General features: G+C 37.2%; 4 protein-coding genes and 1 long non-coding RNA gene across 20 annotated transcripts; 1 reads left to right on the top strand and 4 right to left on the bottom strand.

The window, feature by feature from the left end:
• Positions 1-3: 3 nt before the first annotated feature.
• LOC104744627 (acyl carrier protein 1, chloroplastic) lies at positions 4-1293 on the bottom strand. The gene is made up of 4 exons (XM_010465701.3): positions 1145-1293; positions 651-758; positions 453-575; positions 4-373 (listed from the first exon to the last, which is right to left on the bottom strand). The coding sequence occupies exons 1-4, from the start codon at positions 1190-1192 to the stop codon at positions 248-250; spliced, it is 405 nt and encodes a 134-aa protein (XP_010464003.1). The 5' UTR covers positions 1193-1293; the 3' UTR covers positions 4-247.
• A 226-nt stretch (positions 1294-1519) lies between these two features.
• Positions 1520-5983, bottom strand: LOC104744628 (sodium/hydrogen exchanger 2). 3 transcript variants are annotated; one of them, XM_010465703.3, is made up of 15 exons: positions 5724-5983; positions 5031-5348; positions 4806-4924; positions 4253-4350; positions 4098-4157; positions 3958-4004; positions 3684-3878; positions 3543-3589; positions 3401-3467; positions 3197-3297; positions 2988-3089; positions 2761-2899; positions 2614-2676; positions 2428-2511; positions 1520-2199 (listed from the first exon to the last, which is right to left on the bottom strand). In XM_010465703.3, exons 2-15 carry the CDS (start codon positions 5199-5201, stop codon positions 1861-1863), a joined length of 1632 nt encoding a protein of 543 aa, XP_010464005.1. In that variant the 5' UTR covers positions 5202-5348; positions 5724-5983; the 3' UTR covers positions 1520-1860. The 3 variants fall into 3 exon arrangements, with proteins under 3 accessions (XP_010464005.1, XP_010464004.1, XP_010464007.1); XM_010465702.3 differs by having other exon boundaries at positions 5507-5952; XM_010465705.3 differs by having other exon boundaries at positions 5031-5340; positions 5724-5904.
• A 1481-nt stretch (positions 5984-7464) lies between these two features.
• On the top strand, positions 7465-13161 carry LOC104744630 (conserved oligomeric Golgi complex subunit 2-like). 4 transcript variants are annotated; one of them, XR_015582160.1, is made up of 13 exons: positions 7465-8139; positions 8220-8420; positions 8559-8900; positions 9150-9311; positions 9406-9505; positions 9594-9809; positions 9895-10000; positions 10264-10464; positions 10632-10736; positions 10831-10956; positions 11275-11409; positions 11499-11710; positions 13090-13161. XR_015582160.1 is itself a non-coding variant. In XM_010465706.3 (12 exons), the coding sequence occupies exons 1-12, from the start codon at positions 7648-7650 to the stop codon at positions 11610-11612; spliced, it is 2295 nt and encodes a 764-aa protein (XP_010464008.1). In that variant the 5' UTR covers positions 7573-7647; the 3' UTR covers positions 11613-11831. The 4 variants fall into 4 exon arrangements, 2 of the variants coding, with proteins under 2 accessions (XP_010464008.1, XP_087344291.1); XR_015582159.1 differs by having other exon boundaries at positions 7629-8139; positions 8564-8900; XM_010465706.3 differs by lacking the exon at positions 13090-13161 and having other exon boundaries at positions 7573-8139; positions 8564-8900; positions 11499-11831.
• Positions 13162-13277: 116 nt separating this feature from the next.
• LOC104744631 (protein HASTY 1) lies at positions 13278-21877 on the bottom strand. 11 transcript variants are annotated; one of them, XM_087488161.1, is made up of 24 exons: positions 21786-21877; positions 21004-21161; positions 20338-20434; positions 19810-19911; positions 19250-19444; positions 19071-19151; positions 18920-18989; positions 18539-18609; positions 18301-18464; positions 18135-18206; positions 17812-18049; positions 17391-17453; positions 17020-17307; positions 16821-16934; positions 16563-16689; positions 16304-16473; positions 16083-16184; positions 15640-15743; positions 15263-15548; positions 14899-15140; positions 14300-14803; positions 13920-14214; positions 13629-13812; positions 13278-13538 (listed from the first exon to the last, which is right to left on the bottom strand). In XM_087488161.1, exons 4-24 carry the CDS (start codon positions 19816-19818, stop codon positions 13483-13485), a joined length of 3435 nt encoding a protein of 1144 aa, XP_087344287.1. In that variant the 5' UTR covers positions 19819-19911; positions 20338-20434; positions 21004-21161; positions 21786-21877; the 3' UTR covers positions 13278-13482. The 11 variants fall into 11 exon arrangements, with proteins under 11 accessions (XP_087344287.1, XP_087344280.1, XP_087344281.1 ...); XM_087488154.1 differs by lacking the exon at positions 21004-21161 and having other exon boundaries at positions 19250-19393; positions 20338-20517; XM_087488155.1 differs by lacking the exon at positions 21004-21161 and having other exon boundaries at positions 13695-13812; positions 20338-20517.
• Positions 21878-22480: 603 nt separating this feature from the next.
• On the bottom strand, positions 22481-22984 carry LOC104744632 (uncharacterized). Its single transcript, XR_760655.3, has 3 exons — positions 22846-22984; positions 22661-22736; positions 22481-22581 (listed from the first exon to the last, which is right to left on the bottom strand). It is a non-coding gene; the product is annotated as an uncharacterized LOC104744632 (long non-coding RNA).
• Positions 22985-23211: the final 227 nt, after the last annotated feature.

Here is a 23211-nt window from a genome sequence, read left to right on the forward strand (position 1 = left end):
AAAGAGAGAAAGAAAGATTTATTGATAGTGATGGACATGGTATATTCGTTGGGATACCAAAAGTTTAAGGTGACATCCATGGATACAGAGACTAGACCATTAGGACAAAGGTAGACTCGATTGACACATTAATTAAAAATGACAGAAAGATAAAACATAATGAAAACAAACCCAAAGCCCTTTTTTTTTTTGTCGTTTCCTTTTCTTTTCTTTTTTTGGTTATGTAGCAGCTTGTAAAAATACTAAATTACTTCTTCTCTTGCATGAGCTCTTCAATGAGTTCAGCAGCTTGCTCCACTGTTGCAATCTTCTGTGCTTTCTCTTCCGCCATTTGGATGTTAAACTCTTCCTCTAAACCCATCACTATCTCAACCTGCAAAGAAAAAACAATCAGTTAATCAAGTACTAACAGCTTATTACAAGCTCTGTCTGTTTAAAGATCAGGTTAATACCGTGTCGAGAGAATCTGCTCCAAGCTCAGCAAATTTGGTAGCGGCAGTAACTTTTTGATCCGCTGCAAGTGAAAGTTGCTTCTTGACAATGTCAGACACTTTGTCTATAGTCTCTTGTTTCGCCTACAAAACCAAAACAATAAGTAACCAAGTCTTGTATTTAGATAACTTTGAGAGCCAATATATAATCAAACATACCGCGCAAGAAACTGAAAGGCGACGAGCAGGGCGCAGGTTGAAGGAGAGATTGGTCCTTCCATTGTTAGAAATCAAAGCAGGCTTTTGGAAACTAATCCTCGTTGTTGCCTATTTGTATGCACAAACAACCAAAACCAAAAAAGCAGACATTCATTTCCATAATCATAATCCCAATTCACTGTAGATCTAAGATTACCAAACCAAAATAAATAATAATCTCACAAGACCACTGATTTTTATATTTCAAGTGGTCCACCAAGATCACAAACTATTCAGAAGAAATAAATAATCAGACAATAATAATAAAGAATCATTCTTTACTATAACCAAGAAGATCTTCCATGCTCCACATAATTAACATGCGTCAAGAGTTATATACGATAACAAGTAACAAAACATATGAATCAGAGGCAAAAAAAAAAAATGATCAAATTAGAGCGATCTCCAAGGCAAAGCATATCAAATTGTAAAATGGGGAAGAAGGGTTTGATTACCAGACAAGTAGTTTGCATGGAGACAGAAGCGCTGAATTGAGTCGCCATTGTTTCGTTAATCACGAGAGATCTGTCGAGAGAGCGATGGGGGGGGGGGGGGCAGAGAGGGCGGAGTGTACAAAGAGCGTGAACTGCTCTGGTAGCTGCTTTCATTTATAAGCTTCCTACACCCACCACGACGTCGTTCACAACAATCACATGGGCCTTCTTCTTCTTCTTCTTTGACTCAGCCCATTTGGCATGTCCTCGTGCCCAATTAACCGGTTTATTACTACTTCGGTTCTCCAAATTTTGAAGACTAATTAAATCACTCTTACATTCTAACGAAACCGGTCCTAACCAAAATATACCACTCGGACCCATGGCCAACAAAAATGAACCCAATCGTAACAAACCATCATATACCAAACGTGAGATCAAAGCAATCTCAAGTTCGAAGTTCTGACCAACAACAACAAACCCCATGAGGTCATATACTTAACACAGAAAGTGAAGTTTTTTTGTTAAACAAAACAAAGACTAATAGTAGTATTCTACAGGAGCCCCACACGTCTCTCAAAATGTAAGAAGCTTCTTCAATTAATAACTTTACATAAGAAAATATAAAGGAATTTGAAGAACCAAAAAATCCTTTACATCAACCAGAATCAGGGAACATAAGGAGGAAGACGAAAAAGTTATTGGGTTTTTCTAATAAGTTTCTGTAAGTTTTCCTTTCAAGGTCTGCTGAGATCATGGGTGCTTCTCTCAGTCGGAGAACCAGGGACAAAGGGAACAAAACCGCGACCACCAAACACTGGACGCATGAAGGCATCATCAAACTGTCTCCAGTAGTGATGGACAGTGCGTGTGGGGCGCATGAGGAACCCGCGAAGACTGTCTGGTCGTGGCACGTCATGGTGGCTCTCAGGTAACTCAAATGAATCTTGCTGTTCGCCATCGAGGAGTGGGATTTGGATTGACTTTGGAGTGTTATCGTCGGATAACATACTGGTGGTCGCTTTTTGATGTGGCATTAGGTATCTAATCAGCGGTTTGGTCAGCATACCAAACACCTGAAACCAGTCGAAACAAAAATACATGTCAGGTGTCCGGTATCAGATAAACTAAAACAGGATTAGGTGCAAATGATCCCGAATATATAAGGGAATTGGTTTCGGGTTTCTGTATACAGAAAAGGTAAATCTTTTTTAGCCATGTTAAGATTTGGTTCGGTTTCTGGACTGGTTTATCTTTAGAGAAACTGCTTCCAGTATTCCAAACCTGAGTGGGAGATATCTTACCATGGTGCTAAAAAGACAAACAGTTATAGTACTGGTAATCATGATTGCATTACCCCGCAATTCCGTGTGCCCTGATCTTGTAAACTGCATTAGAGAGCACAGATATATATAAAGAAGTTACCAGATCTGTTAGATATTCCCCAATCACCATGTGGTTGTTTGCTATCCATTAAGCTTTCAATTTACCTTATTGTAAGCAAGAGCCATAGATACAGCACCTCTCATTAGACCAGCCCACCAGATCACAACCTACACAATAGGTGAGAGAAGATAAATAAGCAACAACATTCCTCAGAACCTTTGAATACAATAGGCAAAGTAGATTGTTCTTACTTGCTGCTTGATGTCAATTTTCTCACCCTCAGTCTTCTTGGACAAGTTTGATAAGAAGGAAAGAGGAAAAACAAAAGCTGCTCTTCCAAGCATGACCAGACCCATTAGAATTGAGCTCACTGCAACTGATGTCCCCGGGCTGTCCAAAACCAAACATGTTTAACATGGTGATTATGCAAATATTCAATGAACAAAAAGAGAATTTATGTTTCTACGCGTGTCCATACCTATCACTCACGAATCTCCATTTCTCTATGTCCAATGCATCCATTCCAACGTAAAGGAAAATAAAAGTCTCAGCAAGAAACGACAAAGTAGCAAAGGCATGCCTGTATCATCGTATATGCATAGAAGGTAAGAAAGTATTGAAGATGGGAAATGTTTGAAACCCTGTTTGTCTTAACGCAAAAGATGGAGAAAATGTAGATTGTATTACTTGGTCGTTATTCTTGAGCTCTCGGTTACATTGTGCCAGGTGTAATGGGACATCACAATCCCACAGAAAAATACAGTGAGAATACCACTCAAGGTAAATAGCTGCAACCCAAACAAAATAACATCAATAACGTGTTCTTAAGATAAAACTGAATGTCTCTATGCCTAAATTATGGAAGTAATATCAGGATTCCAGGAATCTAACCTCAGCAAGCATGTATGAAAGATATGCCATAAGCATCATGAGGGCAACTTCTCGATCAGTCGAGTGCCTAAGAAATATATCCATTTTAGACCACATCACAGAACAGGCTTATGCACATATGAAGCTAAAGCGAATTATCTACCTTCCAAAATATAGCTTCTTGATGACATAAGCACTTATCAGACCAGTCTGCACAACGATGAACAACAACGAATTTGTAGTTGTAGATGGTGTTAAGTAGTAGCCAGGAGAAAGAGCAGTATAGAGAAGAAAATGGACTTACTGCAACACCAAGCAAGGTGCTCAAGATAAACAGATAGAAGAAGTTCCCAAGAAATTTAAAAGCCGCTTCATGGTTAAGGTGGGTGAGGTCAAAGCTCTGAATTGCATTGAAGAGCACAACAGATGTGGCATCGTTCACAACGCCCTCTCCAAATACAAGACTGTAAAGCAGAGGTGTCTCATCTTGATTGAGAACCTGAGTCACAAAGGAACATGTTAAATACACTTTGATTCTGGGCCTGAAGGTACTTCTGAAATTTGGCTAATCACATTACCTGCAGTGTGCATACAGAGTCGGTTGCAGCAAAAATGGCACCAATTGCTGATCAATAAACACAAAATAAATCGAGTCTTCAGGAACAGATATCAATAAAATATAGCAATAAAATAAAAGGAAAACTTGTCAACGCATTACCGAGAAAATCACCCAAGTCAAAGGTCCCAATGTCTAACTTCTTAAAGAACTGAATTGCACCTGTTTCAAACACCAAAAGAATATTACGTACCAAAATTACTAATCCGAACTAAGCTTTTAACAGGGCCATTTACAAGAAGTGGGGAGTGAGATACCTAGAGATATTATGGTGCAGGAAACTACAGTCCCAATGGCGCCAAAGGCCATAATAGTTACAAAATTCCGGAAAAATTGCTTCTTTTTTACTTGAAACCTATATATATATACAAGGACAAAGAAATAATAACTGTGGGTCACAGAAAGATCTGAAAACATAGTGTGAAAGAAAAAATATCAACCATGTCTGCAATTACGACAAAGACATAGCAGGGCCCCCTCTATTAACAGGTAGGATAAAATCAAACTAAAATTGATTATAAACGTTATAGCCACATACTATTCTGCAGTCTCACAATCACAAATACATCCAAAGCAGGTGTACGAAAGCATATTCATAGAATCAGCAATAATACATATCTTAAGAAAATGATTTAATGTAACGTTTATCAGTAAGATTTTCTGAAAATAAACGGATATTTCTTTGTTTTTACTCTATTGTACAAAACCCAACTAAAACAATTAGTACAAGAAAAGATCTATCAAATGCTATGAACCTATCATCAAAAGCATGAAGTAAAATGATCAGTATGGATGTAGAAAGAAACTTACCCTGCATTGAATATAATGGGTGGCAAAAGATATATAAAGAAAAGATCTTCACTGAAGACCAACAAATGTGAGTTCTTCCCTCTACTAATCAACAAAATGACGACACCAGTACAAAGCCCCTACAGCCAAATGTTTGAAAAGTCATTTAAACGAGAGAAGCTCCCACAGTAACATCTATAGCTACCATTCTACGCCTACAGGATGGGACGGATGAAAAGAACTTACAATCAATAAAGCAGTAATGGATTCGTTCATCCATCGATTCTCCTCCAAAAGATGCCCAATCACGATACAGGCACATAGAAGAGCGACAAAGAGATTAAGTGAAACAACGGAGGCGTGATCAGAGGTTGACACTGACAACAGTTTAGATGTAACAGAATCTAAAAGAGTCATCTTCCTGAACCACTTTCTTTTTACTTCTTTCAAATTTTGTATCTTCAGAAAGCAAAATTTATGAAGACCTCAACAAATATCTGACTGGGGTATTATTAAAAATATCTCATCTTTCAGGACCCTCCATTCCCACAATTCCCTGTATTACTATTATTAAAACACCAAACAAAATATCAGAATCAGCAACCGCAACAAGGATCTTAACAATGAAGGCAAAATCTGAAACTGTAAAAGTAGAAACAAAGCAACGAATCTAGAATCGCCAAAATTTAATATATAGAGGGTGAGAAATCCGAATGGCAAACCTGAAGGGCTTCCAAGGAATAATAAGGATATTTGTGATTTGCAGCAGCGAAAGACACAAACAATACGAGACAAGGACGATAGATACAGAGAAAGATTAAACAAGAAAATGCAAAGCTACGAAGCTAAACCTGAGATTCTTCTTCTAAACGTTCGTTCATGCAAAAAAAAAAAAAAACACAAACGGAGACGCGATTGGAAAAGAAACGAATTACCCACCCGAAGAGAAAGCTAAAAGGATTTTTGATTTCGCCCGGAGAAACAAACAATTTCACAGCGAGACTGGGGGGAAGGAAGAAGAAGAGACACGTGTAGGGTGGGTGATTGCGTTGAGAGAGAGAGATGTGAAAAAAGAGGATTCGTAACGCAAACGTAAAATAATTAAAAGAAAACAAAGAAGGAAATAAGATTAAATGATTAGGCGGCTGTATAGCCGTTATTTTGATTCGCTAGATCATTCTGGACTCTTGATTTATATCAGAGTTACTGTGGACCTTGTCGTAGACAATCAATCTCCTGAATAGGTGATATTTTTGTTTTTTTCTCTCATTTATTTATCAGACAGAGATGTTGATAAGTGATAACAATTATCTATCTGCTGGGACATAATAAGAAACTTATTTTTTAATAGAAACAAAACACTTTACTCTTTTCTTGTGTTTATGTATTGTTTACATCTATTAAAATTGGAAAACAATGTTTTTTTTTGGATCCCATAGGAAGCAGCTGCTATTTTAGCCTAAGCAGAACGTAGATGATAATATTAATCATTTACTTACTGTAGTTATCAAAACAAGTTATAAAAGAAAAAATATCAATAATGTAGCCTTTGTTTGGGGGGTCTGAACCTAGAAGGTGACAAAAGTTCATATGGATCTTGTGTTCAACGGATATCTCATGAATTTTATCATGATTACCAATGCGTTGTCGCCATTTCATGTGATTCGACCTAGGATGTAGAAGATCATAACATAAGTTATTCGGCAGATTTTGATTTTTGTTGGAATTTCTCCCACTGAATTCCAACTCGAGGTAAAACAGGTTTCTTCTTTTTGTTTCGTATTACCGGTTTCTATTGTTTCTCTAGATTTCTTTAATTTCGTCATTGTCATAAGCACAGTATGATCTTCGATATTGGTCCACGATCGAAAAGGAAGACGTATTACTACACAACGTTCCTAAGAACCATATTGGCAAATATGAAACTTGGCATTTTTTTTTATTAATTATACGTGTACGTAGTTTGTTAATACGTACTAAAACTATATTATTATTTCTGCCGACAACATGTTTTAACAAAATTAACATTTAATTTAGCTAAATTAACCATGATTGATGATCCGATCTCGTGAGACCAATATACAAATACAACTGTCTTACGTAGATAGTACCATAATTGGCATATAAGATCTAATTATGGCGCTCCACGTTAAAGTACAAGTTATATATTAATTGTAGAGAAATTAAGCAGACAAAAGTACAAAAATAGTCTGTGAGCCTACTATTTTATTCGACAGTAAAATTCTATACTCCTATATGACGTATGGAAGCTTTTTTTTGAAAGAGTAGATTGTCCTCGTCCGTGTGTGTACGTATTGTGTTATCTCTTCTACTTATTAATGGATGTAACAAGTAAATGTAAATAACTTAAGAACATAAAACAAGAATACCTAACGTTAAGAGGGGTGACAACATCCACAACAGATGAGGAGCCATTGGATTTGAAGCTGCAATGATGGGTGTGTTAGCTAGCGTCTAATAATTTAAAGACTGTATGTCATCTTTCCGTTGTTTGTTGATAGACCTAACAAGTTGTATCAAGCAAACCGTGATGAATTGAGCAAAAAAAATCAAGAAGAAATCAAATTCTCTATTCAAGCAAGAACCATATGCATCTGGATAGAGAGTCATCAAGGGCCATGACAGTAACTTGTTTATACAACACGCCTCAGAATTTATCAGGCCGGTTTCTTTCAGTTTTTCTCTCACTTGCACCAAACCGAACCGGATTTTAGAATTTCCGGTTTAGTAAATTGAGAAAGCCGACACGCAGTTCAGCTCTATGACTTGGATTCGGCACGTAGTACAACACAGATATATTATTCCATACCTGCCCCACACAGAGGAAACAGCGAATCGAATAATGTCAGGTCTGGTCGCGACGTTGCCGTTGCCGTTGCCGTCGCCGTCGCCGTCGTCAGCGCCGAGATCCGCCTCTGAATTCTTCTCGGATCCTTACGATTCCCATCCTCTATGGTTCAAACCTTCCCTCTTCCTTTCCCCTGGCTTCGACTCCGAGTCCTACATCTCAGAGCTCCGCACTTTCGTTCCCTTCGACACTCTCCGATCCCAGCTCCGGTCACACCTAGCATCCCTGAACCGAGAACTTGTTGACCTAATCAATAGAGACTACGCCGATTTCGTTAATTTGAGCACTAAGCTCGTGGATATCGATGCCGCTGTTATCCGCATGCGCGCCCCTCTCCTTGAGCTCCGTGAGAAGATCACTGGGTTTCGTGGATCTGTTGAGGCCGCGCTTTTCTCTCTTAGGAATGGATTGCATCAACGTTCCGATGCTGCTGCTTCCAGGGAGGTTCTTGAATTGTTGCTTAATACGTTTCATGTGGTCTCCAAGGTACCTCATGATTTTTAGTTTATTGAATCTTCACTGGGCAAGTGTTTTATCTATGCGTGATCCTTAATTGTACAATGTAGGTTGAAAAGCTAATTAAAGTTCTACCAACTACACCTTGTCATTGGCAAAACGAGGATGCTAAATCCTTGGTAAGGAGTTGTATGAGTGATGAAATTCCCACGGAGCAAGATGGAACAACCATGAGAGAAACACAGAGCATGCTTTTGGAAAGAATCGCTAGTGAAGTGAATCGCCTCAAGTTTTATATGGCTCATGCACAGGTCTTCATCATGCTTTTACTCTTCCTTAAGCTTGTGTAATCTCTCTTGTTCTGCTAAAACTCTAGTGTAGTTGTTAGGCCTCAGAAGACAGTATAAAGTCTTACAATTGATGCTTACTATCTTGTTATGTTATGTCAGTACAGAACTTGCCTTTCATTGAGAACATGGAGAAGAGTATTCAGATCGCTAGTGTGTTATTGGATGCTAACCTGGGTCATTGTTTCATTGATGGTCTAAACAACAGCGACACAAGCGTCCTTTACAACTGCTTACGTGCATATGCTGCCATTGATAACACCAATAATGCAGAAGAAATTTTTCGTACAACGATTGTGGCTCCATTTATACATAAAATTATTTCACATGAAACATCAGCGGATGCTACTGGAATATCTGGAGATGAACTTGAAAACGATTACAAACAGATCAAGCATTTTATTGCAAAGGACTGTAAATTGCTGCTAGAAATATCTTCAACGGGTAATTCGCTCAAATCTCTGTGTGATCATAGTTTTTGTAGATCTCCAATCATCTTTTAAAGTTCCATTTTTCTCTGGCAAAGAAGTTTTCCTGTTATATATTCTAAGAAGGATTTTACGCAATTATACAGTAACCTAAATTTCATGGCTTATTATCTTCATATTTTAATGTGACATTGTTTCCTTCTGATTCTTTTCATGGTATATTTCACTCATTGTACACTTTTCTTGTATCTTGCTGTTAAAACAGACAAATCGGGTTTGCATGTCTTTAACTTCTTGGCAAATTCAATCCTGAAAGAAGTTCTTTTGGCAATCCAGAAAGTCAAACCAGGAGCATTTTCTCCTGGAAGGCCTACCGAGTTCTTGAAGAATTACAAGGCAAGCTTGGATTTCTTGGCATATCTTGAAGGTAGAGTAACTGATCTACATTATTATCGGAGTTGGTGGTGAAATTATATTTTAGATTATTTTCAGAATATTCATACCATATACTTTTTGTGAAGGTTATTGTCCGTCAAGGTCTGCTGTAACCAAGTTTCGAGCTGAAGCTATATGTATTGAATTCATGAAACAATGGAATGTGGGAGTGTACTTTTCACTCAGGTACTTGAGAGTTATAATAAATGGCTGTTGGCTTACCATTATAATACTGGCTTCTCAGATTCTCTAACTCGAAAATACATAATTTCAGGTTTCAGGAGATAGCTGGAGGCTTGGATTCTGCTCTTACTTCCTCTTCTCTTGTTTTCATTCAGGATTCTGACTCAGATAAACCGAGTTCGCCCAACTTAATGCTCAGACAGAGCGTTACTCTTTTGGAAAGCTTGCGATCATGCTGGAAAGAAGATGTTCTCGTTTTCTCTGCTGCTGATAAATTTCTTCGCTTGACCTTGCAGCTTCTCTCCAGGTTTGTGAAATTTGACTTTAATATTATCACCTCTGACTAGTTTTTGTTTCAGTTCTAATTTTGATAATGTGTTGATAACATGTAGATATTGTAATTGGGTGTCATCTGTCGTGAATACTAGAAAGAGTAATGCCAGCCCGAGTCCTGGATGTGAATGGGCACTTTCAGCCACTGCAGAAGACTTTATATATGTAAGTCACTTTTTATGTGGATTGTTTCTCAGTTACTTTGGAGTTCTTTGAGATTTCTGCAATTATGTTCTGTTGGATATAGCTTAATAACTGTTTTCAAATTTATTTTGTTGTGAACTTTTTATTTTAGTAGAGTGAAAAAATTGCTATGGTAACCAAGTAAACTCGAACTATCTGATTTTCACACACATACATGAATGCTGGTTACATAGATCATATGGTTGATCGTTTGAAATTACATTTACATGTTACCTCCCTTGTAGGTTATACATGATGTACATTGTCTAGTCTCAGAAGTTCGTGGCGATTATGCTGGACATATATCACACCATTTATCCTCATGCTCCTCTGGAGTTCTGGATGTGGTGAGGAAGAGCATGTTACACGGTGGAGAATCATTAGAGAACGTCATACCTTTAGTTACCAAGACAATAATTGAAGTCATTGTTGATAAATCTGTTGAGGTAAAGCCATGGAGAAAAGAAAAACCCCTTTTTTAAGTTATGCACTTCAAGATCTGCTAGAACAGTGTTGAATACAGTTTGCTTTATAGTTGAATAGGTTACAGTTAAAATCCTACTATCTGTACATATTCTAGTATTAGTGGTAAATGATTTCTTCTTTCCTATAGGGCCTAAGGCAGCTGCGGGGGATAACCGCAACATTTATGATGCCTAATAAACCACTGCCTGTCAGGCACTCACCGTATGTCATTGGACTACTGCGTCCACTAAAGGTATTCATGTAGCTTTGGAGTTGTGGTTTTAAGTTCAAAATTACTTGACTGATGAGTTCTGAAGTGTGAATTATTGCATCGTTTGTATTAATAGGACTTTTTGGAGGGAGATAAGGCTAGACATTACTTGACCCACGAAACAAAGGAGGAGTTATTGCTTGGCACTGTCACTGAAATTTCCAGGCGTTATTATGAATTAGCTGCTGAACTTGTTAGCGAGGTAAGTATTTTTGTTATAAACACTTTCTAAGTATAATAAACAAGTGAGTGAGACCCTAGCTTTTATAAATCAAGATAGAAAACACATCTAATGTTCTCATCATTTTTCAATATGCAAGAAAAAAGAAGATTTGTTGGTGAAAAAGAAAACAAATCTTATAGATTTTAACAACAGGAGTTGAATAGACAAATAACCCTAGTAGCTATAACCAAAACCAGAATCTTTTTTCCTGAAAATCGTATTCAAATTCTTATTATTACTATAAAGATGTAGATATGGTTGGATTATGTGTAGTAAAATGCGGTAAATATGTTGCAGGCGAGAAAAAGAGAGACAGTGCTTCAGAAACACAGACAAAATGCACAGAAACGAGCAGGTGCAGCATCAAGTTTATCTGACCAGAATGTATCTGAAACAGACAAGATGTGTATGCAATTGTTCCTTGATCTTCAGGTAACCCTCCTCATGATGTTTCATTGCGTTCTCTGGAAATAGTAGTTTGAGAAAGAAGTATAATCTTTAGTTGAAATGTATCTTACCAGGAATATGGCCGAAACATTTCTGAGCTGGGGTTAAATCCGGCAGATATCCCGCCTTATTGTTCCCTCTGGCAATGCGTCGCACCTGCGGATAGGCAAAACACAACTAGTGTTTGAGGACGCGCACTGCTATACAACATGGCGGTATCATAACTTATAATACAAACTAGCTTATTTCCTTTCGCAATGCATAATTGCTGGCTAAAATTAGAGCAGTGATATCTATATATATAAAGTTAGCTTTTCTCACTCGTGGTGCAGCCACCTCAGCTGCCACGTCAGCCACATCTTATTTAATTTTATGGGCCTTACAAATTTTAATAAGCCATTTACAAATTTTATGGGCCTTACTTTCAAAGAATCAAGGAAACACAACTACAAATTAGTTAAAATAATTATTTGGCAGCACTTCACAAATCCATCACCAAAGACAAAGACGCAAAGAGATGAACACACATTTAATAAAGTAAGAAGATTCAGATATATGAATGTCATAATCAGATAACCGTAACACAAAATTATATGAAAAAGACAAACGAAGAAACAAAAAAACAATTTGGACTTTATAAAATTACAGCAAGATAAACAAGAAAATTAATTTTCCCCAAAACACAACTTACATCGAATAAAACAAAATCACTCACAGGACAAACGAGAAAAAAATTACAACAAATAACACAAAACAACTCACAACTTAATTAGGAAACTTAAAAAAAGCCAACATATTTTCATATAAACAAATTTGCAACCCACTTGACATTCACCTTTAACAAAATCAACAAGGGATAACCAAATATCCCCAATAGATGCGAAGCGAGCAACGAATCAACCAAATACGCAAACCCCAAAAAAAAAAAATCAAGGAAAAACGGTTAAGATAGGAATGACTGAAAAAAACAATTACGAGCATCAAAGACATAAGTTTAATCCTCAAACAGACCTCTAGATCGGAAAATTGCTCTTCTCCTATTCGTTCACGAGGACATCGGATTTTGAAAAAGAACAAATCAATTTCAACTCAATAACATACAAATAATAGTCTAATTAACCCACAAATTATAAACCTTACAGAGAAATTGGGTCTGAATGAAACAAACAAAAATAGCCTAGAAAGAAAATTGATAATAAAATCCACAATAAATAACTTATTTATTTTTCTTAATAAAATCCACAATATTTTTCACTCCAAACACTAAAACATTGACAAAAAAAATTACTCCAACAGTTTACGAAATACATATGAAAATATTAAATAACAATCCAACCACAAAATAGAAAATAATAATAAATTAATGACAACTAACAGCTACAACAAAACAACAACTTCAACTAAACAATGTTAACTTCTAATAATAACTTGTTTTAAAAGCATTATAAACACACAAAATGATCTCATTTTTTCTTTAAAACAGCAAACTAAATTATACTTACTCCAAAACATATTTTTATTAAAATATCCAACAAAACAACATAAGCAACCAAAACTAAATACAAAAACAAACGTAAAGATGAATTTACAAAAACCAAAAAAAATATACACAACAAAACTCAGAATACACCTTCATCTAACTACTACGCGCGGATCGATTGCTAGTATTACTATAAATGTCATTTGCACATGTAAATTGTCCTCTGATTTTAGAATCTGATTTCTTTTTATGACAAAGACCGCGTTAAGAGGTTATAGTAGAGAGCTGACAAGTACCAAAGATGTTTCGATGTTCTTTCAGTTACTACTTTTCTTTTTTGAAATCACGAATTCACCGATTGTAAAAATCGATATCACAAAACCTTTGAATCGTATTATATTATCTTTTCCGTGTTGTATCGTATTATCTCTTTTACCTACGAAATTTATCAAGTAAAAGTAATATAACCTAAGGACATAAACCTGCTTCTCTATCTCTATTGTTGTTACATCTCAAATAAACTCTATTTATATTCTCTACAACTCTCCAATCATTGGAAGAACTCCTATGGCTTCATCTCACAGAACACTCGCTCCAACTGTTTCTGGAGCGCTTGCGGGTAGGCGCGATCTTGCTGAATGCCAAAAAAAAACGAGGAAGAAAAGTAAAGTTTTAAACTCTGTTTAAAAAGAGAGATCATAAATGTGAAGCGAACCTGGCATACCCGTGACATTTGTTATAAGATTCAGATTTTTTAGAGCAGCAAGTGCTTTTAAGCTATTCCCAGTACCTAACAACAACAAGCTCCTCATAAGCTGCTTTTGTTCTCTGGGACTGGAAGTTTTGGCTGCAGCTTCTTCAAAAGCATGCAAGTCGTTTGGAGAGAGACAAGGGAGCGAAAGCAAAACCTGATAATATCAGAATAAACATGATCAAAACTCAAAAGCCAAGGTAAATGAAGTATCATACAGCAGGCAAAAGGACTCAACCATGAATGTTTCTGGTTTAAACTCACCTGGCGAGGAGCTGGGTCTCTGTCAGAAAGATAGATAAATATTTCACGGCATATATTAACTAAATCAGGGCTGTTAATGGCATTGGACTCCATGCTTAAGCCGCGGATGACTGCTGTGAACAAATCTTTTGAAACAAATTCTCGTAGCTCCACGTTATTTGTTAGTATAGCTAGAAGAACAACAACATCACAAAAACAACAGACTTTGGTGGTCGCTTCTCCATCTGTCCAGGTAAAGGCTTCTAAACAGATCTGCAGTGCTGGTAGAGCTACACTTTTGTGATTCAGGAGGAAACTACAATCCAATTCATTTTTTCCCGTTATTTTGGATTTTATCAAACAACTTTTAATCTGAAGTATATAGGGGGTAGTATACTTACCCCACCATAGAGTTGGATCTGAACGCAAGTAAATCTGTGAGAGTAGACATATCCACACGACCAACACGGCCTGAATGTTCCAAAACCGGAAGTCTTTTGTTTAGTCCAGGAGAAGCCATTGTTGAAAAGAGAGTCGCAATTTCCCGAGTTAAGTCTCTTAAAAGTTTTTCTTCCATCACTTCAAGTTTCATGTCTGATCCACTTTGTACGCCAATTAAGTCCGGAACCTTTGCTCTGCCCTCGTGCAGAAGACCGGCCCAAGATGAGCTGAGAGCTTGCTGACAGTGGATAAACAATGGGTGCAGAAGTATTCCTAGCCATGAATCCCACATATCCGCGGGACAAGATTTGACTATATAGATTATAAAGGTATGAATAAACAGCCGAATGTGCCTGAATTCCATCGACTGCAAATTTTCCATGAGTGCCATCGCAACATAGTTAGCATCTAAGCATTTAAAGAATGTCTCCCCAATGGTTGTTGATAGGCCCAACACGTTGTATCTAAATGTGTAAACAAACACTAATGAGTTATAAATCAGAGATTTATCAAATACTCTATGTAAGGCTAGCTCAAAAGGAGGATACTAGAAACTCACCCACTCTCTCGGATACCTTTCAACCAATTTCGTATATCAGATTCACTTGCCTCGGCCTTTCCTTCTTTAGTTCCATCGAACGACCCATCAGCATAAACCGATACGCCTTTTGACAATTTAGGAATTGCTTCACCAGGGAGACTGCATCGCTCAGCATCAGTCATTGTCATTGCTGCCCTAAGTTCTGGAGGTAATGTTTGAATTACAGAGGGTGACCAAAGGGAATGAAGAGCACGGAGTAGCTGTATATATATAAAAAAGGAATGTTGTCATGTTATTCTTGCAAAAACAAAAACAAAAAATCATACCAATATAGGACTAAGGAACTTCATTACGAATTAAACTAAACATTTTCAGGGCATACTTTTAAGAGGGGTGGCAACATCCAAGAAAGATGAGGAGCCATAGGATGTGAAGCTGGAGTTGTCACAGAGGTCTTGTTCAAATTGCTTTTTCTGTATCCACTTCTCTTGAGTGCTTTCTCAAAAAATGTAACAGTGTGGAATATAGACCACATGAATGATGTGTTGGAGCATAAGCGAACAAGACCCACTGGATCTGATAGATAATTGTTCTGCCACTCCAGTTGGATCCACTGCTGACTCAATGGTTCCAATAACCAAGCAAGAACTTCTTGCTGTTGTTGAGCTCTGCGCCAGGTTTAAATTATATCTAAGAACATGACTAATCCGAAGCTGGATATATGCAATCAATTATACTTCATTTTGAATCAAATATTACCCTGCTGAGGAAGCCATAATAAGAAATGCTTCACCCAGAATGTTATGCTCCCCACGGAGTAAAGTTCCTTCTTTTTCCAAATACCCCATTGTATCAGCAATACCCTGCGCAAAATTATGTCTGTAAAGATGACGACTTTTTTTGTGCTATAGTAGAGGCAACCAAGAAAATGCAAAAGAAGAATTCTGCCACAAAAATGATACCCAAGGTTCACAAGAATATGTTAATAAGTTTTCTAGTTAACCAAAGATGTTCCAACAAGAACGAAACTAAACCAATGAAATAATGATGCAGACCAACCAATAGCTGGTGCCCTGTTGCTCTAGTTTTAACAAGATAAAGTAACCAGACACCAGCTTAACAAATCATAAAACTATGCAAACAATTTTCCAGAGTTTACTTATCTGAGTTCCTAACTGTAATTAGTGACAGTTCAAAGCTACCTTCATGTGAGGCAGAACACTTTTTTCTGCAGCTTTGGCTATTCTAATGAAAGATGTACAAATCTGCAATCTTGCAGCTCGAGATATACTAGTAGCTGGATCCTGCCAAAGAAACAGGCGTCAGATAACTCATCTAAACCTTGACTTCTGCACTGTCAAAATTTTGAAAAGGATATTTCTATGTATAAGCGCATGTATACACAGCAACAATAACAACAAACCTTCACAACGTGTGGAAGAGAGGTGAGAAGCTCAAATAGTTTATTGATGACACTTCCAACTGCATCTGGAAAATACTTGAGAAAAGGACCCATTGCATCCAGATAGTGCACGTGCACTATCATAAGCTCTGGTTCATTCCATTTTAAAGAGAGAAGCTGCTGAAGCAATCCTGGCCCATCAAACAGCACAATACCGAGTGTTAAAAAAGGCCAGACATAGTAAACAAAACCTTGGGAATTTGAATATGCTGCAGTATACCCTCATATATTCCACGTAATGCATAATGAACTTCAGAACTTCCCCCGGCAAACTCATTTGATCCATCAAAAATCGTTGCCACAATACAATCAAGTGCTAAGTCCTGGGTGTCCATCACTGCTACATCCTGTGAATGTTTGTGTCATGAGCTTAACTATGAACTAGATCATCGAAGAGCCTCCATATAGTAGATATCTAATGGTGCGTGTTTGTCAAGGGAAGTCAATAACTTAAAGTACTCGAGAGTCGAGAGAAAACCTGAAGGGGTGCTGGAGAAGCCAATAGCTGCTTAATGAGTGTAATCACCCTTTCGGATATTTTGGTACTGGCGACGAGAGGCTTGTGAGAAGCAGTATGCTTGATCAATTCTAGCTGCACGAAAGAAAGAAGTTTCTAGGTAAGTGTTTGTCTGGAAAGTAAGACCCACTGACCCAATGCATTTGGTTCAGGAATATACCAGCTTTGATCGGTACGGGCCAAATTCTCCCTTCCCTTCAAATTCATCACTCCAGAGTTCCAGGGGCCCAATCGAAACAGTAACACCAGGAGGAACATTTTCTTTCTTGGACATCCGCTGGAAAGATACATCCAGTAGACTGCTAGAGATATCATCATTAATAAGACTTAAAGTCTTTTTCTTTTCACTATCAACCTGGCTTGAACTAACCACACCACCAGTTGATGATCCCTCACCACTTGGATAAGTCGCAGCCTTGGGCTTTGGAAGTAAATCCCGCATCAATGACTAAAACTCAATAGGAAAAGACGCTGAAGTTAGCAACCAATATGTTTGTCTTCGAAATTTCCCAAAAGAAGAAGGTTACATACCAGCCAAAAGAGAAGTGCCTCGAAGTGAAGGCCTAACTTGAAGTGTTGGAAGAAGCCAAGCATCTATACAAAAATAAAAACGATTAAGGCAACATATTCACAACATGATTATTTGTGGAAAATAAAATCTAATAATGCAAAATATTATTGCTAACATATAGAGAAGGATTTTTAAGTTATAAATGGCCAGACAATCAAACTATATCAGCAAGGATACTACACTTAGTAAACAATTGGACTCGGCTCACTCAAGAACGAGAATCTGATCTCAAATTTTCAAATGACCAGCTTAAAACGATAAAAATTTGACTGTTCAAAATCAAACTTTTCTTGTTTCAGTTTGCCATTGCAGCAATTACTAACTTCAGCCTCTTCACTGAAAACATCCAGTTAAGTAACAAAAATAAGACATTAACAATACCTGCTGAAGGTAAACAGCCATAACACCACCATCAGAAGAGATGCATTGCAAGTTTGTTGAGCCTAAAGAGGCCATACTTTCACACATGCATTTTGCAAAATCATAATCATTTTCATCTAAATCGCTAGAACTTGAAGAGGATCTTAATAAGAATTCTCTGGAGACGTTCGTCAGGATCTGAAACAAATTGCTAATTGCAGAATCGAACTCTGCGGTAAAAGCATCACTGGGTCTTTTTCTGTAGATAAGAAAAGCTAGAAAAAGTCAAAGATGTCTATGTGTGCTCACGTAAGTACATCAGATCAAACAGCCCAGTTGCATACCTAGAGCAGACTAGTTTGAAAACCTCACAAGCATGAAGACGGAAGTCAGGAGAAGAAAGTAAGCAGCTGCACCTATTATGAGTTTGCGAGCACTTCATCAGTAAAGAAAAAATGCATGGCTGACATCAATATAACAATCTCCGCAAGGGTGTTAATGAATCCGTACCCACTAAGAATTCCATATTTGGCAAGATCTGGAACAGGAGCCCAATCAGCATATGCGATGATGGCATTCAAGCAAGCTATAACCACATTTGCATGCTGTTTTGCCAGGTCAACGTTTTGCCTACCAGTTTCTCTTATTGCAGCTCCAAAGTGTAGTTCAAGAAGCTGCATTTTAATATATTCAGCAAATTACCGTGGTAGCAAACAACTTTACTAAGAGGAATAAGTCGGCGGCATACATTATACAATAAAGGCAAAATCTCAGGCAAAGATTGAGAAAGTCCCCGCAACAATAGCCTACGCCTGTCACCTGAAGAGATGTCCAAAACAGAACTTAGAAAGGAGGATGGAGCTGAAAAGAAATGGTAAGGTTGATAATTTCAAGAGGTACTTTCTTCAAAATGTCTGAGCTAAACCATAATGGTGAAACCAGAGTTCACCAGATTGAGTATAACTAGACTGAAAAGTTAAGGTATACAGAATTACAAAACTAACATATGTTGGCATATGTGTCTTTCCATAACCTATTATTTTTAGTTTAATCTAAACTTCACGATTAGAAAAAGCTTCACCCTGCGGACAGAGTAATACAAAAAGAAGTATATTTTACTCATAAATACCTTCCAAGTCGTCATTGTGAACTGTAATATCTTCAGGAAGCCATCTCAGCGTCATCAAGACCAATTCAGCCTATCGTTTAAGAATAGGTATGCTTTTATTAATTTCTCTGAAAAAAATTTGTTAAAGTAAATAAATGGAAGAACATTTTACTTGCACGGGGCCCTGAGCAGACAAGGAAGTCAATAATGTAAATATCTCTTGCCAAAAATCAGGTCCTTGTCTTCTAACTATCTGCAATAAGATAAAGATATTAATCTGAGAAAGTGAACGGAAACAAGCACCAATGATGATGACAGCAAGTGAAAACGCAGAGCAATCTGAACTCGTACCTCAGCTACAAGGGCAGCTGACTGACTCTTAAGAGGCCAATTCTCGCATGCATTAGCAACCTCTGACATTAGCTCAATAGAAACATTAACAAGATCCCTGCACTCCGGAGGACTTAATTCGTCCCATCGTAGTCTGACCAGATGCTGAAAAGGAAAGATAGCTTCACAATAAGGTTTTTGTGCTCTCCTAAGAAGCTAAATTATGACAATCAGATAGCACACAACATACTGCACTGAGATATAGCAACGAATTGAGGTTCGATTAAATTACAGAACAGGGATATGTGATCTATTTGGGGTATGACAGTCTCCAAATTTGACTTGCCATTCAAATTCTTTCCACAGGCGTCTCAAGCTTTTCTCATTCTATAAAATGAGATTGTCAACTGACCTCCCTGACTATTTAGAAACTAACAAAACAATCTTGGAATTGGATCCGTACCACAAAGCAACTTGCCTCTAAAAATCGATGAGTTCTAGATCCCGTCCAGTTTCATTCAGCAAGAGCAGTTTTAAGTATTAAAGACAAAAATATATAAAAAGCAGAAAGCACAACAAACCTGAAGCATCTTAAAAGCATGCAGACGAATTTCAGGAGACCACTCCTTCTTCACAAGATGAAAAGAAGTATTTGCCAAAACCCTTACATCTCCAGATTTTATCTGCATATATGTATTTTTCAAAGACCGCAGAGATTACTCAAATCAAAACAAATCCGTCACAAGTATATATAATTGCTAACTCTATATTGCAAAATATCAAAATCCTCACCAACAAAAGTATAATCTGAGGAGATCAATCATCTAACTAAAAAAAGTTCGAATTTTTCAGCAATCTCAAATTCTCAATCAATCAACTCTAACAAACAAAAAAAGTCGTTTGCAAATATAACAATAACATAATCTGAGGTGACCAACCAATCATCTAACTAAAAAAAGTTCGAATTTTTATTATATATTTTGTTTCCCCTTAAAAGCTTGATCACTGGTAAAAACCCACAAGCGCAGCAGCTAACATCATAATTCATAAACGAAAGACGCAAATCGATCAAAAGAAGTAAAAAAAAAAAAGAAGAAGAGAAGAATTACAGATTCAAGGAATTCGACAGCCGATTTGCGAGTGTCGGACGTGGAGCTATAATCGAGGACGGCGAGAATCGCTCGGGCCACATTACTCGCCGTGGAGCTGACGTCCTCCATTATTATTTACTTCTGACGAATATAACCAAAAAGGGAGAGAGAGATTCCAAACAACACTTTCTTCCTCGTCTTGCAGAATCAAAGACAGACACGTCTGATTTGGGGTTTGGGGTTTTACACGAAAAGCTACGATTTTTTATTGTATTTTGTAGTTTAGTTTTATACCCAAATCTATTTTTTATTAATACTTTTTTTTTAATTTCAAAGACCATTTTATTAGGACAACGAATCTTAAGAAGAAGAAGTGTTTTGTGTCGTAGGAGGAAGAAGAAAGAAGAAGAAAAGGCATTTGGGCCAGAAGCATAATGAAGGCCCATACACGAGTTTGTCTACCAGAATCCACAACAATTTAGAAATATGTGTTGACAAAACCAAAGAAACAGCCTCAAAGAGTGCTAAAAGAAGTCTTAAAGACAAAACCTAAAGCAAAGAAATGAGAAATGATTCACATATCTCTTAAGAAAACCACTGAGATTAATGTAACCTTTGAACAAGCAATGCAACTGTGCTCATCGATGCAAGCCAGTTAAGGCTTCCATTCCAAATGAATGTTACGACTCAACCAGAACCCCCACCGAAACAGCCAAAAGACCGAAGCTTGAAAATCACAAAGCTCAACTACAAGCCATTTGAGGTCCAATGATAAGAGTCAGAAAAGGAGATGATATGGGTAGGACACAAAAGACAGAGAGCTGGACGACGCGAAAGGTAAACTGAACCAGAATATATTCAATAAGAAACCTGATTTTCGGACAGAGGAAGAAGTTTGCGACCATATGATGATTCAGAGGGCTCTGTAGCAGGCAGAAACAAACAAGACGACGTGTCCAAACTCTTTGAGAGGAGAGAATTTAAAGATCAAATTCTCAAACTGAGAAATCAATATTATTTTTTATTTGTAGCATGAACGAAACGTCAAACACCAAAGCACAGCAACAAAGAAGCACAAATATCTAAACATAGAAAGGAATCCAAAACGCAAATACATTCTCAAAGAAAAAAAAACACATAAAATATTACACATGACATCATCCTATGTCAGTCTGCCATGAGAACGGTCTTGAGAAATTAAATCTTATATTTCTCCTCCATCCTCCTTTCAATATCATCTATGAGGAGCTGCTTCTGCTTCCAGTCCTGCAAAACACCTCACAGTCATGATATCTATCTATTAATAACTATATATATTCTTGTCGGAATTCAGACGAGAGGCAAAAGTGCTTGCTTACTCACCTGTTCCATTTTCTCACGGTCTCTTGCTGAATACCCAAATACAAGAACAGCGAAATAAAACCACTCAATTTTCTTCTTAACCATCAAAAACGAAATAAAACCACTCAATTTACCTGAGCTATGACGACGGGTCTCATGATCGCAACGGAAACAAGTTAGGGTTTCTTGCTAAGTTCCAATCCCTTGTCCTCGATCTCTCTCAGTTTTATATGTTTCTTCCAAGTTTGGTAGGTATATAAATATAATACATGTATGGAAAGATTGATTATTGCTTACGATGTGAATTCTTAAAAATACCAAAAAGGATGTAAAAAAAAAAACTTTGGACGTCAAACGGGACAATAATAATTTATTATATAACTTGTAAGAATTTAATTATCCCTTATTTTTTTCTGTTCAACAATTGGATTTTTATTCATAAGCAAATTATTTTATCTAGAAGTTGAAAGATCGCAAAAGAATGTAAGCCTTTTGGACGCTGTTGGTTGGATGTTCGAAACACACTCCTCTACTCACATCACATTAGATGATCTTTTTTCATAAAACATAGCAAACACAAATCTTATGTTACTCTGGAACACACAGGAGGGGATTCAGAGGTAAGAAAAAAAAAAAAAAAAAAAAAGCATAAAAACACTTTAAAAGCAGTCGCGGGTTCATCATCCTTCTTTGCGGGTTCCTTCATGGGCTTCAGAATAATACTGCCTAAGAAGCATCTGAAACATGAGAGAGGGGACACACAGCTTCATTATAAAAAGATCCGAGCCGGTTGGTTGGTATACCTAACAAAATACTCTATATATACCTGATTCCTTTTTTCGGTCGTACGATTAATCCTGTCGTTTACTTCTTCTACTATTTCCTCCATCCTCTTCATGTTTCTCTTACTCCTTCTCAATTCTGAGGTAGCAATATTAAGCGATTAAAAAAAAAAAAAAGTATTTTAAAGCAAAATCAAACAAGAGAGATTGACATTTACCCCAAATTGTGTAGCCCAAAAATCCAACAGAACCTGGAATGCCATATCCTATATAACCCTGTATATACCGACTTGGCTGCAGTTTTCCATGTCAACCAATTCAGATTAGATCATCATAAACCCCCCCAAAAAAAAAAAAAAAAAAAAAGAAGAATTCAAACTGAATAATAATAGAAGTCTATTACTGGGAAAATCCGACTCCACATTTCTTCTACTCTGGTGTGGGGGGTGTCTCCTCGCTCTCCAATCCAAAAAATTAGGGTTTGCTCTTCTTCCGACGTTCTACTCTCTCTCCCCCACCAACACGTGATTAAATTAACCAGGGGCCTCAATTTTTTTAAGCTGGGCCTGTCTTGTTGGGCTTGTTGGTGTCTCGATTAACTCTTACAATAATGACGTCTAGACTATACTAAAAATTAGGAATGTGATTATCCCCATTAAAGAGGATGAGACGAGTTGTGAAATTTTCTTCCAAAGAGAGTAAATTTATGTGTGTCAAAAGATTACTTTCTTCATCATCCAACTAAGGGCTAAAGGGCATGAAAGAAACA

The sequence above is a fragment of the Camelina sativa genome, chromosome 15, assembly GCF_030686135.1.
Source record: "Camelina sativa cultivar CO46 ecotype springtype chromosome 15, ASM3068613v1".
Taxonomy (NCBI): Eukaryota; Viridiplantae; Streptophyta; class Magnoliopsida; order Brassicales; family Brassicaceae; genus Camelina; species Camelina sativa.

Bases quoted from the DNA above. Each gene is read 5' to 3' on its own strand.
- LOC104744628 (XM_010465703.3), bottom strand. From the start codon at position 5,201: ATGACTCTTTTAGATTCTGTTACATCTAAACTGTTGTCAGTGTCAACC. The intron at 3,298-3,400 runs GTTAGATTCCTG...TTTGGGTTGCAG, and splicing joins TTTCATACATGCTTGCTGAG to CTATTTACCTTGAGTGGTAT. The intron at 2,200-2,427 runs GTAAGATATCTC...GACTGGTTTCAG, and splicing joins TTTGTCTTTTTAGCACCATG to GTGTTTGGTATGCTGACCAA.
- LOC104744627 (XM_010465701.3), bottom strand. From the start codon at position 1,192: ATGGCGACTCAATTCAGCGCTTCTGTCTCCATGCAAACTACTTGTCTG. The intron at 759-1,144 runs GTAATCAAACCC...GCATACAAATAG, and splicing joins CCATGCAAACTACTTGTCTG to GCAACAACGAGGATTAGTTT. The intron at 374-452 runs GTATTAACCTGA...TTTTCTTTGCAG, and splicing joins GAGCAGATTCTCTCGACACG to GTTGAGATAGTGATGGGTTT.
- LOC104744631 (XM_087488152.1), bottom strand. From the start codon at position 20,448: ATGGAGGACGTCAGCTCCACGGCGAGTAATGTGGCCCGAGCGATTCTC. The intron at 18,465-18,538 runs GTATGCCGCCGA...ATTAAAATGCAG, and splicing joins TTTTGCCTTTATTGTATAAT to CTTCTTGAACTACACTTTGG. The intron at 15,549-15,639 runs GTAATATTTGAT...AACCTGGCGCAG, and splicing joins ATTATGGCTTCCTCAGCAGG to AGCTCAACAACAGCAAGAAG.
- LOC104744630 (XM_010465706.3), top strand. From the start codon at position 7,648: ATGTCAGGTCTGGTCGCGACGTTGCCGTTGCCGTTGCCGTCGCCGTCG. The intron at 8,421-8,563 runs GTCTTCATCATG...ATGTCAGTACAG, and splicing joins TTTATATGGCTCATGCACAG to AACTTGCCTTTCATTGAGAA. The intron at 10,737-10,830 runs GTATTCATGTAG...TTGTATTAATAG, and splicing joins GACTACTGCGTCCACTAAAG to GACTTTTTGGAGGGAGATAA.